The 12,961-nt window shown below is 41.1% G+C and overlaps 1 protein-coding gene across 3 annotated transcripts in view; it reads right to left on the bottom strand.

Moving 5' to 3' along the window:
• Positions 1 to 12,961, bottom strand: part of LOC116601185 — a 33,251-nt gene that overhangs the window by 3,265 nt on the left and 17,025 nt on the right. For all 3 annotated transcript variants that reach the window (XM_032361906.2, XM_048726702.1, XM_048726697.1), the window contains 16 exons: positions 12,596 to 12,727; positions 11,565 to 11,631; positions 11,156 to 11,255; positions 9,812 to 9,925; positions 9,402 to 9,477; positions 9,220 to 9,309; positions 9,046 to 9,112; positions 8,250 to 8,432; positions 7,627 to 7,944; positions 7,271 to 7,474; positions 6,837 to 6,995; positions 5,921 to 6,138; positions 4,994 to 5,295; positions 4,448 to 4,683; positions 3,900 to 4,011; positions 3,132 to 3,412 (listed from right to left, as the gene is read on the bottom strand). In XM_032361906.2, coding sequence (XP_032217797.2) covers positions 3,132 to 3,412; positions 3,900 to 4,011; positions 4,448 to 4,683; positions 4,994 to 5,295; positions 5,921 to 6,138; positions 6,837 to 6,995; positions 7,271 to 7,474; positions 7,627 to 7,944; positions 8,250 to 8,432; positions 9,046 to 9,112; positions 9,220 to 9,309; positions 9,402 to 9,477; positions 9,812 to 9,925; positions 11,156 to 11,255; positions 11,565 to 11,631; positions 12,596 to 12,727 — 2,659 coding nt within the window. The remainder of the gene's footprint in view (positions 1 to 3,131; positions 3,413 to 3,899; positions 4,012 to 4,447; positions 4,684 to 4,993; positions 5,296 to 5,920; positions 6,139 to 6,836; positions 6,996 to 7,270; positions 7,475 to 7,626; positions 7,945 to 8,249; positions 8,433 to 9,045; positions 9,113 to 9,219; positions 9,310 to 9,401; positions 9,478 to 9,811; positions 9,926 to 11,155; positions 11,256 to 11,564; positions 11,632 to 12,595; positions 12,728 to 12,961) is intronic.

Raw genomic sequence — 12,961 nt, 5'->3', positions numbered from 1 at the left:
ATAAAGGAATCAACCCATTCCATTTCATCCTTACGATTGTTAATCTAGAGTACCTAGAAACTAGTGTAAAAAGAAAAGTAAAATAAGGTGATGGTTATCAACGTCTATGGGGACAGATCTGAGCAGTTTGGATTATACAAAGCCGCAAACACAAAGCACTGTTGACAGCCCTTTGTTTGATTTCAGCTGCTGTTCAAATAATTTGTCATTATGACAAGGTGTGTGGAAATCTCGATTTCCACTTTCCAGTTTACAGCCCACTAAAGCCGAATAAACATAATCAAATTTCGATTTTATGATTGGAGGCTCCTAAAGAAATAATTGATTATATATACATATATATATTTTCCTCTCCCAAATTTATCACTCTAATGATGGTTGTGATGTGTCTGCAAAATAACAAGCTTATTTATATAATACTCGCCGTGGCGTTTTCACATGTTTCTGTGTCCCGCTTGAATTACTTTACTATATAAATAACAATTACTATGTTTTATCGTAATAAAACCATATCCTGGCGCTTATCATTTGATCAATGCACACAAGCAATATTAAAAAAAAAAAAAAACAATTAGTTCTGACATTTCCTTTAATTAAAGAAACACATCCCCCAAAGTCTATTTGTGAACCTTTTAGGGCTCGGGTTATAGTAGTCATGTTGTCATACTCTATGAGCTGACGAATGGCATTTAGTCGGGGCATACTGTTGAATAATTCCCGTGGATATAAGGTTAGGGAATTGTGTAGTAGTGTTCATTAGTCCCTAAGGAATCAAATACTACTTAATGTCGACAATTCTGAAAAGCTTTTTCTGGGTTGGGGGGCTGCATAAGAGGGCTCAAAATGGTCCCCTTGATCCAGGCTAAAAAACGAGGCTAAAAACAGAAAATTAAGGATACCTTAATTTGCTTTTTCAACAAATCTTTAATTGGTCGCCTTTTGGGTGAAGGGTCGCCATTTTTTTTGTCTTTGAATTAGGGGAGGGTTCCCATGCACCCGATAAATAATTACTTCTCCCTCACTTCGCATCTATCGCGGCATCGTGGGCAGTGTCGAGGAAGAGACTGGAGAGTCTCATTTTTATGTCACTAGTCACTTGGATGCTGAACGGAATTATTAATGTCTTGTTTAATATCCGTGATGGATATGTGTAAATAGAGATCGGAATATATTACACTTTCGAAAATAAAGTTTATATTAGTTTCTAGGATTTGATTGGCGGCTGACACGCATAGTTTGGTGAGGTTGGTTTTCGACGGTACTGTAAAACTGTGCAGGTGTCACCACACAGCACCAGTAGAATCCGTATTCCACACAACTTCACAAATCATGAATAACACGACCCATTGTCTAAAAGGCAGTGAAACACTGAATACAGTGTATCAAGCAATATATGGACTAGAGTGTTCGGTAATCGTCGTTGCCAACTCGCTGGCTTTGGTGATTTTTCTCGGAAAGAAGTTACGCCTCAAGAAGTCCAAGTATCTTCTCGTCAACCTGACAGTAGCTGACCTTCTGACAGGTCTTGTGGGACTTGGGTGCATGAAAGAACAGCAAAAACTTCTTAATTCTTTGGTAAAACCTGGTCAAATTCAAAGTGTGGAACTACACCCACTTTTTTCAGTACAATATTTGTTTGCATTACAATCTATGTTGTCCTTGAGTACTATTGCGATGGAAAGGGCGTTTGCAATCCTAAGTCCGTTTCGACACAGACAGACCGAAAAAAAACACTACTTTACAGTTATCCTGTCCGCGTGGCTTATCTCAATAATCTTGTCTGGGTTAACGATGTTATTTTATTCGAATTTAAAACTCACACTTATTTTGAATGTGGTTGCTATTTTACTAGATATCGGATTGATAATCATCTCGTACTTCGCAATCTGGATCAAAAGGGTCTTCTGCAAAACAATAAACAACTCAAGCGAGAATCAAGTCGAGAATAGAAAACTGTCGGTTACTCTATTTATTCTCATCGCGACTTCGCTAGTTACATGGATGCCGCGAACGATTTTTAAAACAACTCTTAACCGTGATATGTGCATTAAAAATAAGTCAATACATGTAATATCACTCTTTTTAGACATTCTTTTACTAAGTAACTCATTTCTAAACGTCGTAGTTTACTCTCTGAGGATGCCTGAATTCAGAAAAGCATTAAGAGAGTTATTTTGTCGGAATAAGCCCAACGAGTTTAGGAGCTCCAAGCATCAAAAAGAACATGGTCAAGAACCAAAACCAGCGGTCATAGCCTTTAAAACATGCGCGTATGTCAATGAAGAAGTGGAAGCCGAGAATTAAAAAGTACAATCAATATTTGTTAGAGGTCGTATTCAATAAGAACTCCTTATTCAGAAAAGTCATAAATCTAATAAACTACACAACAAAATAAATAAAAGGTGATTGATGAGAGTAAGACAAAAAAGTAATTTAAAATCTCTAATCAATACACTTAACAGAGAGAGAAACCAATAAAATCAGTTAATCAGACAGACCTTACAGGTCTTCATATGAAAATAGCATCTCCAAAATAAATGCCAACAACTATGGATAAACGTGCTTAGCTTTGTTATCACAGTTTCACTAGAGTTAAACAAATTGTATTAATGAACCTAACGCACTTTTTATAAACAAGAAAGCTTTTGACGTACTTTGTAAAAAGACAGCTAACACACATTGAAATAGAAAAAATACTAAATGCACCCTTGTGATAGGAAATCTGACGCACTTTGTAGCGAAAACGGCTGACAATCTTTGTTTTTTGTCTTTGAATTAGGCCCCAAGCCCTCTCCTTGCACCCGATAAATAATTACTAATGCACATATGACGTCACAAAAGTACATGATTTTTGCTCTTGACACGCTGTGACGTCTTCTGTGCATCTATTAGAGGATAGGAACATACACACACACAAAATGGCATCTATTTGTTTTATACAACAATAAAAATGTTTTCATTTCTTACGTTACAATCTAGTTTTTTGGGGAGCGCGCGCGCATATTGACGCCTGCGTGTGTCCTTGACCAATCAGGTCGCGCCATTTACGAGTGTCGTTGCATAATGGATATAAGTAACAAACTTCATATTCTTGAACATTTTCATCACATTCTGACACTCCTTGCACTTACCGGGTTTTCTGTCGGCTCCACAGTCGTCGTCATTAATCCAGTACCTTATGACTCCGGGATTGTACCCATCCGGGTAGATCCACGGTGCAGGGTCAAAATCCCCGCTATCAGTGATCAGTGTCCCGGGGCCGTACCAATTTGAGTACTGATTTGTTGTCAGCAGCGCTTTGGCTGACCCTAACCAAGGCATGCGGTTTTGAATGGCGTCTTTGTTATTCTTCCAGTCTCCCAACTTATTGATCAGTTTGACATTCGTTTGACTGTTGTCTTTCTTTGTGAAGCTGCAAAGATATAGATGTATAGGTGCATGATAACTTCTGATATGTTTTAATTCGTGTCAGCGCAACTTACTGCAGTCGACGCCGGTATTTTATTTCGAATACTTGCAATTATACCCGGGATTAACGGGGACAGTTGGATATTTGAATCTACGTTTTCACTTCCTTATAAAAGCATTCATCAAACCACGGGCGCTAGGATAGTCCCAGTCTTCAAACTAACTTAATTTGAAAGTTTAAACATTTGAATTTCAATCAGAAACGTTATGTGTGTGCAACTCAGTCGGCTCAGTCGGCTGAATTAAATAATAATGATTATTTGGCGCTTCGCGTTCTACAAATAAATCAAGTAATTTGGTTCAGTTTTAGCGGATATCAATAGTTCACTAGATGAACACACACACACAACGACTCTGACTGGAATTCAAATGTTCACATTTTCAAATAAACACTGGGACTATCCTAGCGCCCGCGGTCCTTTTACTTTTACCTATAGTCTCTAGGTGCCTCCCATACTCCACCCCAGGCTCCTCTCTCACGAGCCTCCAGCTTGTACTTCAATGTCTTGGCATGGCTGGCGGATTTGATGTCGTCGGCATAATCTGAGACGCAAGCATAGCTTTATTATATTTTATTATTATTATTTATTATTATTTGAGAATCAGTCCCTGTTATGCTTTACATTACACCATAATAAAAGAGCATGGGTAACCCGGTATTTTGTCAACTAAGTGAAATTACCAAATGTGATGATTATCATCATCATCAAAATAATAATAATTATTAAAAATGTCTTAATGCGGGAATTCTAAAAGAGCTTAATTAAATAACCTTCTCGTAAACGTTTGTGCCTGTCAGCACGGGGCCAAACCTAGATGGTACTCGCTACCCCATTAGTCACTAGTATATTTTAGCTCTGACACACAGGCTATGAAATATTACATTGAGTCACACACTTATAGGCCTAATTAACCTTTCACACAAGAGCAACTTTATCATAAGGAGTACAAGTTGGAATAACTAGATGACCCGTCCTACCCAGAATCGAGTAATCTCTGATAAGTGAAGGGCTTCCTTGGTTTCTAACAGTGACTTCCTGTGGTTTCCAGTTGCCGTTAGCACTGGTGACGAGTAGGGTATAGGCGCCAGGTTCTGACGTCATGTCACAGTACACCGGGAGATATGTGGCGGGGTCTTTTGTCGCGATCATGTACACGCCGTCCGAAAGTCGGACATCTGGACTCTTATGCAGCTTGATCTGGTTACAGGACTGCCTGTCAGAATGCCAAACAACCATTGAAACTCGACATATACATTAGTAGTTAATTTACCTAGAAACAGCTACATCTAGAAGGTTTTAAGTAAGTACAATCAAAGATTGTTCAATAAATCATAAACCTGGCAATAAATAGTTAAAGCATAATTAGTACAGGGGACTACTTACTATAGTTAAGAAGAACGTCGATAGGACGATTCAGCTTATATACAAAAATATCGACAAATCAATAAGCCTTCTAAACAAATAAGTCTAACCTCGTTAAATTACAACATTATCTAGCTCCTGCACAAGTCTTTGATATTTACCATGTTCCTGGTCTGACCCAAATCCGTATAACACTCGGTCTTTGCCTCCCCGTCTTTATGTAGTCTCCACTGTCCGATATCAGCGCCCCGGACTTGTCCGACCGGGATGAGACTGTAGTATAGGTACCCTTATCGATATAAGGGGCTCGCGTATTTAAGCTCTCTGTACTTTCATCCCAGGAACTAAACTTCTTGAGTAACTTAATTTGCGTATGTTTACTTGAGGTAGACGAGAGGGATGTCCCGGCTTGCGCTGCCCATATACCGCCCCATGTGTCGGTGCCATCTGCCTCTATGCGATACTGAAGATTGACATGAGTAACATTTTCAGCTTGAACTGTGTTCTCTGAAATATTTTGCATCCAGAGAACACAGTGGGGGTATTTCTTATTAAGGAATCTTCAAATACTAATGCTTTTTCCACATAATGCACCTCTTACTGCACCGCCCCCCCAACCTCTTCAGCCAATCCTGGCTCCGCACCCGTGTTACATATATTGTGGGAGGGGGGTGGGAACAATGGTTACAGCTACCACAAAAATAAAAGCTAAATCTTATTGAGAGACATCGAACAGACGTAGGGTAAGGGTTAGAGTTAGGTTTAGGTATGTTGGCCAAAAAAGCAATATTATCATCCAAGCATCTTTATCTACATATTTTTTGTTAAAGGTGGTGTGTGAGCCATTTTGTCATCTTAGCAAAAATATTAAGCGTTAGAAAGCATTAATTTCCAGCGGCTTATTTGGGAATGTTTTTATATTTTTTTCCTTTGAGCTTTATAAATACAAAAAAATGTTTTATTTGTAGAACCTTTGTTCCTTGATGGTGATTTTTGAGTTTCTTTACCTGACTCATCATCCACTTTTGAATAATCAACAAAGGTTTGTCTAGTTTTGTCTAGTTTTAGTATCTCAATTTCCAACCCACCTGAAATTTTTGATTACCCAGCAGCTCATCGCTCAAACCAATAAGGGAGTAGTCTTTATCAAGACGAGGATCGTTAACATTCTTTTCTTGTATGGAGGCCTGTGTCCAACCTTGCCTGGTGGCCCTGGTGAGTACTAGTGTCCAACCGCCCCCGTTTCGGGTCATGTCGCAGTAGGTCTGCACGTGTTTGTCACCGATGCTGATCGCGAACACCCCGTCTGACGAAAACACAAGTGCCTTTCATTATAGTAATTCTAGTATTCCAATTTATCTCAAAATCAGGACTTATCAGCAACTCTTTAAAAACACTGTTTACAACCTTTTCTGCCTTACAATTTTCCCTCTTTCCTCACCCACACATGCACGCACGCAACCAATGAAGCCAGAGATCATGGTTCAATATGCTGGCATGCGTACCTTTTGCAGGCCAGGATTTTGAGCGGAGGGTTCGTTTAACCCATTTAGCGGACCATTTTCTCTTAGGTAGTCCTATCTCGCAGGGGTACTCAATTTCCCCTCATTAGATGAGCGGACCTTCTACTCCGAGTTGGGGGGGGGGGGATTCGAACCCCTCGAACCCACCCTGGCTACGGGCCTGCCTTTTGCGATATGTTCGCCCGCACTGCATATCATCAGTATATTCATGCATAGCCCGACTCATGCTCGTATACAGTAAAAAAAGCGCACTTGTTAGCATGGGTAAAAACCACTAAAACGCCTAGCCATGCATATATTAGCCACTGCATAACTTCAGACGTTGACGGTCTAGCGTTGGCAAATATATGCAGCTAGGCGCTTTAGTGGTTTTTACCCATGCTTACATGCGGGCTTGTCCCGTAGCCGTTTGACGACAACCTTTTGTCAAACGGCTGTATTCATACAAAGACCAACTCATGCTCGTATAGTCGTGGCTTACCTTTTGCGGGCTGTTCACCCGCGCTGCGTGTCAGTATATCCATACATGAGCTGGGCTGGCGGTACTCTCCCTCTCGTAACCAGTACCAAATCCGAGATGGCTGTTCCTCTTTCCCTTTGCCAAAAATCCACGGGGCAGGATGGTACTCCTTGAGATTTGCTTTACAGCAACAACAACAAAAAAATCAGATCTCTGAAAAGTTAGTGTCAGACGAGAGATTTTTGAAAGCAAAGGTGGAAACTTTTTAAAATGATTTTTTTTACTTCATCTCATTTTAATTTAATGGAATACCATGGTAATAATATAACGGTGTAAAGCTATAAGAAAAAAAATAATGAGCTCAGAAGAAGTCCTGACCCATTGGCAAACAAACAAAGTAACAAACAATAAAAACAACCACAAACAGACAGACAAACAAAATAATGAATAGATACCAGTGATAGACCCATAGTTGGACTGTCCAGGGTCCCCTGCGGTAGTGAGACGCGCGCCAGTCAGCCAAGGCATTCGTTTCTCCAGACTCCAGTAGTCGTACTCCCAATCATCGAACTTCTTCGTCAGGTCCACAGCAGTCTGTGAGTTATCTGTAGCAAGGAAGGTATAGGAACGAGGCGCTGACCATATGCCGCCCCAGCGACCTGCAAGACGCATTCGTCAAGTTAAATCGGCCGGCTGCATTGCATTATATCTTAGTTGTGACACACTATCCTTTCAAAACAGAATAAGTAAAATGGACTGATGGTGATGTATTGAATAAACTCACAAATCGTGTAAGAGTTTTTTTTCATACCAAACTCATTTGCCTCCAGACGATACTCAAAGTTGTCTCCGACCACATTCAAGCTATTCTTTATGTCATCAGCCTTGTACAAAATAGAGAAGTCCTGTTTGAGTGACGGCTTGTCCTCGTTGTTCTTCTTGACCTTTTGCCCCGTCCACTTGTTCGTAAAGCTAGTGACCAATAGCGTCCATCCTCCCCCATCACGTGACATGTCACAGTACGTCTTCACTGCACCTTTGCCGTCCGGGTTTATCTTGTAGACACCGTCACGGTAGTTGACGCCTTTAGATTTGCCGAGTTGTTGGATATGACGACACGAATGGGCCTCTGTAAACGACATGAAAGAATTAAGGCCTGGCTGTGATATGATACATGCGTTACACGTAGAATGTGACATGTTTCACAGTTGAGCCATCCCGTAAAACATCTTGTATCTGAGGCAGAGTCTACTGTTATCTCTCGTATCTCAGACAGTTGAGAAACCTTTTCGGGCGGGCTACAAAATAGGTTTTCCAAAAAGAAAATACGTGGAAATACATCAGACCAACAGGCTTTTAAGGAGATGATCTTAATTGTTTCAAGTTTCTTAAGACGCAAATGAAAGTTTCCCGAGTAGAAATACAAGTGCGTACCTGGGCAAGGATCTGTGTTACATTCCTGCTCAAGTATTCTTTCTCCATGACACTCTTTACCGCCGTACCGCGGGGAGGGGCTGTCACACAGTCTATAGCGCATGCGCGTGCCGCCGTTACAGAACCTTGAGCACTCAGTCCACTGCGACCACTTGCCCCATGAGCCATCGCGTGGTGAGTACGCTGTATTCACAAATTCTAACATCAATAATTATGATTGTTGTTTTTCCATTAATGGTTTCCTTGGTACTGATACATTTCTTCCTGATGTTATCCTGAGGGACCTAAAGCGGTGTTGTCACCAGTTACTTCCGTAAGGCCGACAGACATCTCAACCGACAAAAGACTGCAGAATGTTATTAGAATCCGCGCTATTCAACTGGCCATTCGCTCTAAATTATCAGTCGACTTCTTGAAGATACTTCTAAAAGACACACTGCTTTTAAGATTTTGAAATATTTCTGGCATTTTCCGTTAAAAGTAATCTGAGATCGCTACGTAATTGACGTGGAGTAAGCTGGTTTCATTACCGTTTTTAACTGAAATTGGGATTGCTTGGATTATAGTGATATTGGTTGTTTTTAAAAGAGGGATTTTAGCTGCTAAGAAGAAGGCGGGACTGGAATTGTGGTAAGCACGAGAGAGGATTACGGAATTACGGGATTACGGAACAATAAAAGTGACCGGTGAACTTAAAAGTTTAAGAACTGCTTTTGAGGGCCTTGAGTCTAAGCCAAGACTCAAATGCGCTTACAACATCATTAGATGAAGAGGGTGAACACAAATAGAAACTTACCCTTTGCGCACGATGACGCAATATCATAGCCTGGATCACAGGCACACTTGCCCTCGTTCGTACAAACCTAAAAGCACGAAATAAGAGCTTACAGTGATTTTCCTCTTTAACGAGAAAAAGAAAGCACAATAAGATCAATATATAGTGTCAAAGCAGGATAAGTGTTTCACTTACTCCATGGCCGGCGCATTCCTTCCCGCCAATCGACGGACAGGATTTTGGGCGTAAAGACGACAGCGACTCACACTTGTGATTTATGCAAATCTAGAACGAGCAACTCATGATTAATTTAAAATTACCATTCTATTCACACTTTTAAGTAAGCCTAGCCGTGTTTATGTCATGTATTATGCAACCTTGTTAGACCCGCAAGTCGTCCCGTCTCGCACCATGCCCAGACCGACGTAGTCAGCAGATTTTAATTTCGCCACGCTGCAAAAGAATATAGAAACACCGTAACCTTTAGTCTGTTGTCAAGTATATATTGCGGTTGGTTTGGCTACAGCCTCTTTGGTCTTTAATTGCTGACGGGACGCTGGCCAGACGTTGGTCCAGCAATGCTGGCTAAGTTTGAACACCGTCTTGGGAGGTGCTGTGTGGTGCTGGCGGGAGCTTGCGAGTGTTGGCGAAATTTTGATTTCTATTTTATATAGAAGTAGAAGTGATGCGCCAGAAAATGGAAGCTGATTGGATCTTAAGAAAGGCTGTTCGTTATTTTAATCACACATTCGTTTGAAATCAAGGTACAACTCCATACTTCTCTTACCTGCACTTTACGCCTTTTCCTATTGATTTTCTAAGGTAACCGCTGCCAAAGTCAATAACTGCGGGCTTATCATTCACAGTGTCCAGACATTGAAGCTGGCCACACAACACGTCACTAAAAAGTCAAATAAGTTAGCCACTTGCGTTTTATCACTGATCTAATCTCAAAAATTAAAAATAACGAAATGCTATATTACGTCCTCACCTTTGAGCACATGGCGTAGATGTTGATGGGTCACACGTGCAATATTCCCTGCCCTACCTTTGCGCACATGGTTTAGATGTCGATGGGTCACACATGCCATATCCTCTGTTCTACCTTTGCGCACATGGTGTAGATGTCGATGGGTCACACATGCCATATCCTCTGTTCTACCTTTGCGCACATGGTGTAGAAGCCGATGGATCACACATGCCATATCCTCTGTTCTACCTTTGCGCACATGGTGTAGATGTCGATGGGTCACACATGCCATATCCTCTGTTCTACTTTTGCGCACATGGTGTAGAAGTCGATGGGTCACACATGCCATATCCTCTGTTCTACCTTTGCGCACATGGTGTAGAAGTCGATGGATCACACATGCCATATCCTCTGTTCTACCTTTGCGCACATGGTGTAGATGTCGATGGGTCACACGTGCCATATCCTCTGTTCTACCTTTGCGCACATGGTTTAGATGTCGATGGATCACACATGCCATATCCTCTGTTCTACATTTGCGCACATGGTGTAGATGTCGATGGGTCACACATGCCATATCCTCTGTTCTACCTTTGCGCACATGGTTTAGAAGTCGATGGGTCACACATGCCATATCCTCTGTTCTACCTTTGCGCACATGGTGTAGATGTCGATGGGTCACACGTGCCATATCCTCTGTTCTACCTTTGCGCACATGGTGTAGAAGTCGATGGGTCACACATGCCATATCCTCTGTTCTACCTTTGCGCACATGGTGTAGAAGTCGATGGATCACACATGCCATATCCTCTGTTCTACCTTTGCGCACATGGTGTAGAAGTCGATGGGTCACACATGCCATATCCTCTGTTCTACCTTTGCGCACATGGTGTAGAAGTCGATGGGTCACACATGCCATATCCTCTGTTCTACCTTTGCGCACATGGTGTAGAAGTCGATGGATCACACATGCCATATCCTCTGTTCTACCTTTGCGCACATGGTGTAGATGTCGATGGGTCACACGTGCCATATTCCGTGCCCTACCTTTGCGCACATGGTTTAGATGTCGATGGGTCGCACGTGCCATATCCTCTGTTCTACCTTTGCGCACATGGTTTAGATGTCGATGGGTCACACGTGCCATATTCCCTGCCTTACCTTTGCGCACATGGTTTAGATGTCGATGGGTCACACGTGCCATATTCCCGCCCTTCCTTGTTGTACTTTTCGTAACAGGCTTTGTCTGCAGAGCGAGCAGCTGAAGCACAAGAACAGGAATAAAAACTCACAAAAAATGAATGTGTATTACTAAAGGCGCGTACCCAGGATTGGCTGAGGAGGGGGAGCGCAGTCATAGGATCTTATGGAGAAATCCTGGTATTTGAAGATTCCTTAATGAGATATGACCCAGATTTTGCCCACCCTGCGCACCTCCCTGTGTACGCGCCTGGCTTAGATGTGTATCACTTCTTGTATGCCTCTAATTCCACCAAAACGCACATCGTAAGCAGGAATTGTGAATTTGCTCTTGGGCATATATATTAAACAAAAAAAAAAAAAACCTTACCTGATCCCCAGAGATCCGTGCATTGCGTGTTTAAGGTATCGGTACATCTTCCCATGTAGCAATGCGACTGTCAAGAAAATGGTATAGGAATCCAACAGAACAGAACAGAACAGTTTTTTTTTATTTTCTTTTACAAATAATATTTTACATAAACACACTGTCGGCAAATAGCTTAGCTAGTCTAGACCGACAGAGTGAAGGACGTTAGATTTCATAAATAGTAAAAAGAACTATAGTATACATAGTAAGTATTAAATTATAGATATTTTTTGTTTGCATATTAAGAAAAGTAGGAAAAGAGTAAAGAAGAAAATTTGGGAGGATTATTGTTGAATATTGAGTATCGTATATATGTCAGCATAACTGTCCTCAGTCTCAAGCATTTGAAAAAGCATTGATTGGACTTCTTTTTTAAATCTATATTTTGGCGATTTCCTGATGTTGGTGTTCAGGCTATTCCAAACTTTAGCTCCAATTCTTGAGAAAGAGTATTTTTGTTGGTTAAGTCTCGATTGTTTGATATAAAAATTACCGACCGACGAACCACGGGTGTTGTATTGGTGAATTTCATGAAGAGGTGTGAAAAGATTTAGAATGTTAGACGGAGCAGCATTATTATAGACATCAAACATTAGAGAAGCTAAAGATTTGTAGTAAAGCATACTAACTGGCAGGATATTAGATTGAATGAAATATGGTACAGCATGAGAACGAAAGGGAGCGAAATTCATGAGGCGTACTGCCCTTTTTTGTAGAACAAGAATTTTATCTAAATGTGAACGTGCAGCCTGGCCCCAGGCTACAAGTCCATATGTAATCAAAGGTTGAATTAAAAATCCATATATATTTGATAACGTTGAAAATGGGGTGAAATGTCTTAGTTTGGATATAATCCCGATGTTTCTACTGATCCAATGCATACGCGAGGATAAAAATTACAGTGGCATCTTTGCTACCCTCGTTACAGAGACATAAAAAGCTCATCTCATGGAGACATGTAGAATTTCTATGCATAGTTAGCCTCCACCTACTTTTAGTTTCGCCTGCTCATCCTGTTCGATGTACGCCTTCCAAGACTCTCCGTCTGTACTGTAATAGAGGTAGTAGCCGCTCACAAAGTCCCAGTCTGGTGCACTGAGAGCAACACTCGATATCGTCATCACCTTTTGTTGACATTCGAAATGCAAATAACAAAATTAAACAGCAAGAACACCAATTACTTGCATTAGTATCATTGGATTGAAAAAATGTTTCTAGATAAATTTAGTGATCCGTTACCACAGTTTTTTTTAAGATTACATAAAAAAATGCGCGCACTGCATGCCGGTAGTTTAGGTTGGTTCCCATGGTGAGTGTGCGCGCATGCTTATAGCTGGAATGGCCTATTGATTCGTGGT

This window comes from Nematostella vectensis, chromosome 1 (genome assembly GCF_932526225.1).
Source record: "Nematostella vectensis chromosome 1, jaNemVect1.1, whole genome shotgun sequence".
NCBI lineage: Eukaryota > Metazoa > Cnidaria > Anthozoa > Actiniaria > Edwardsiidae > Nematostella > Nematostella vectensis.
Note: the sequence above shows the minus strand (reverse complement) of the source record. Positions and strands in the feature narration are given on the sequence as shown.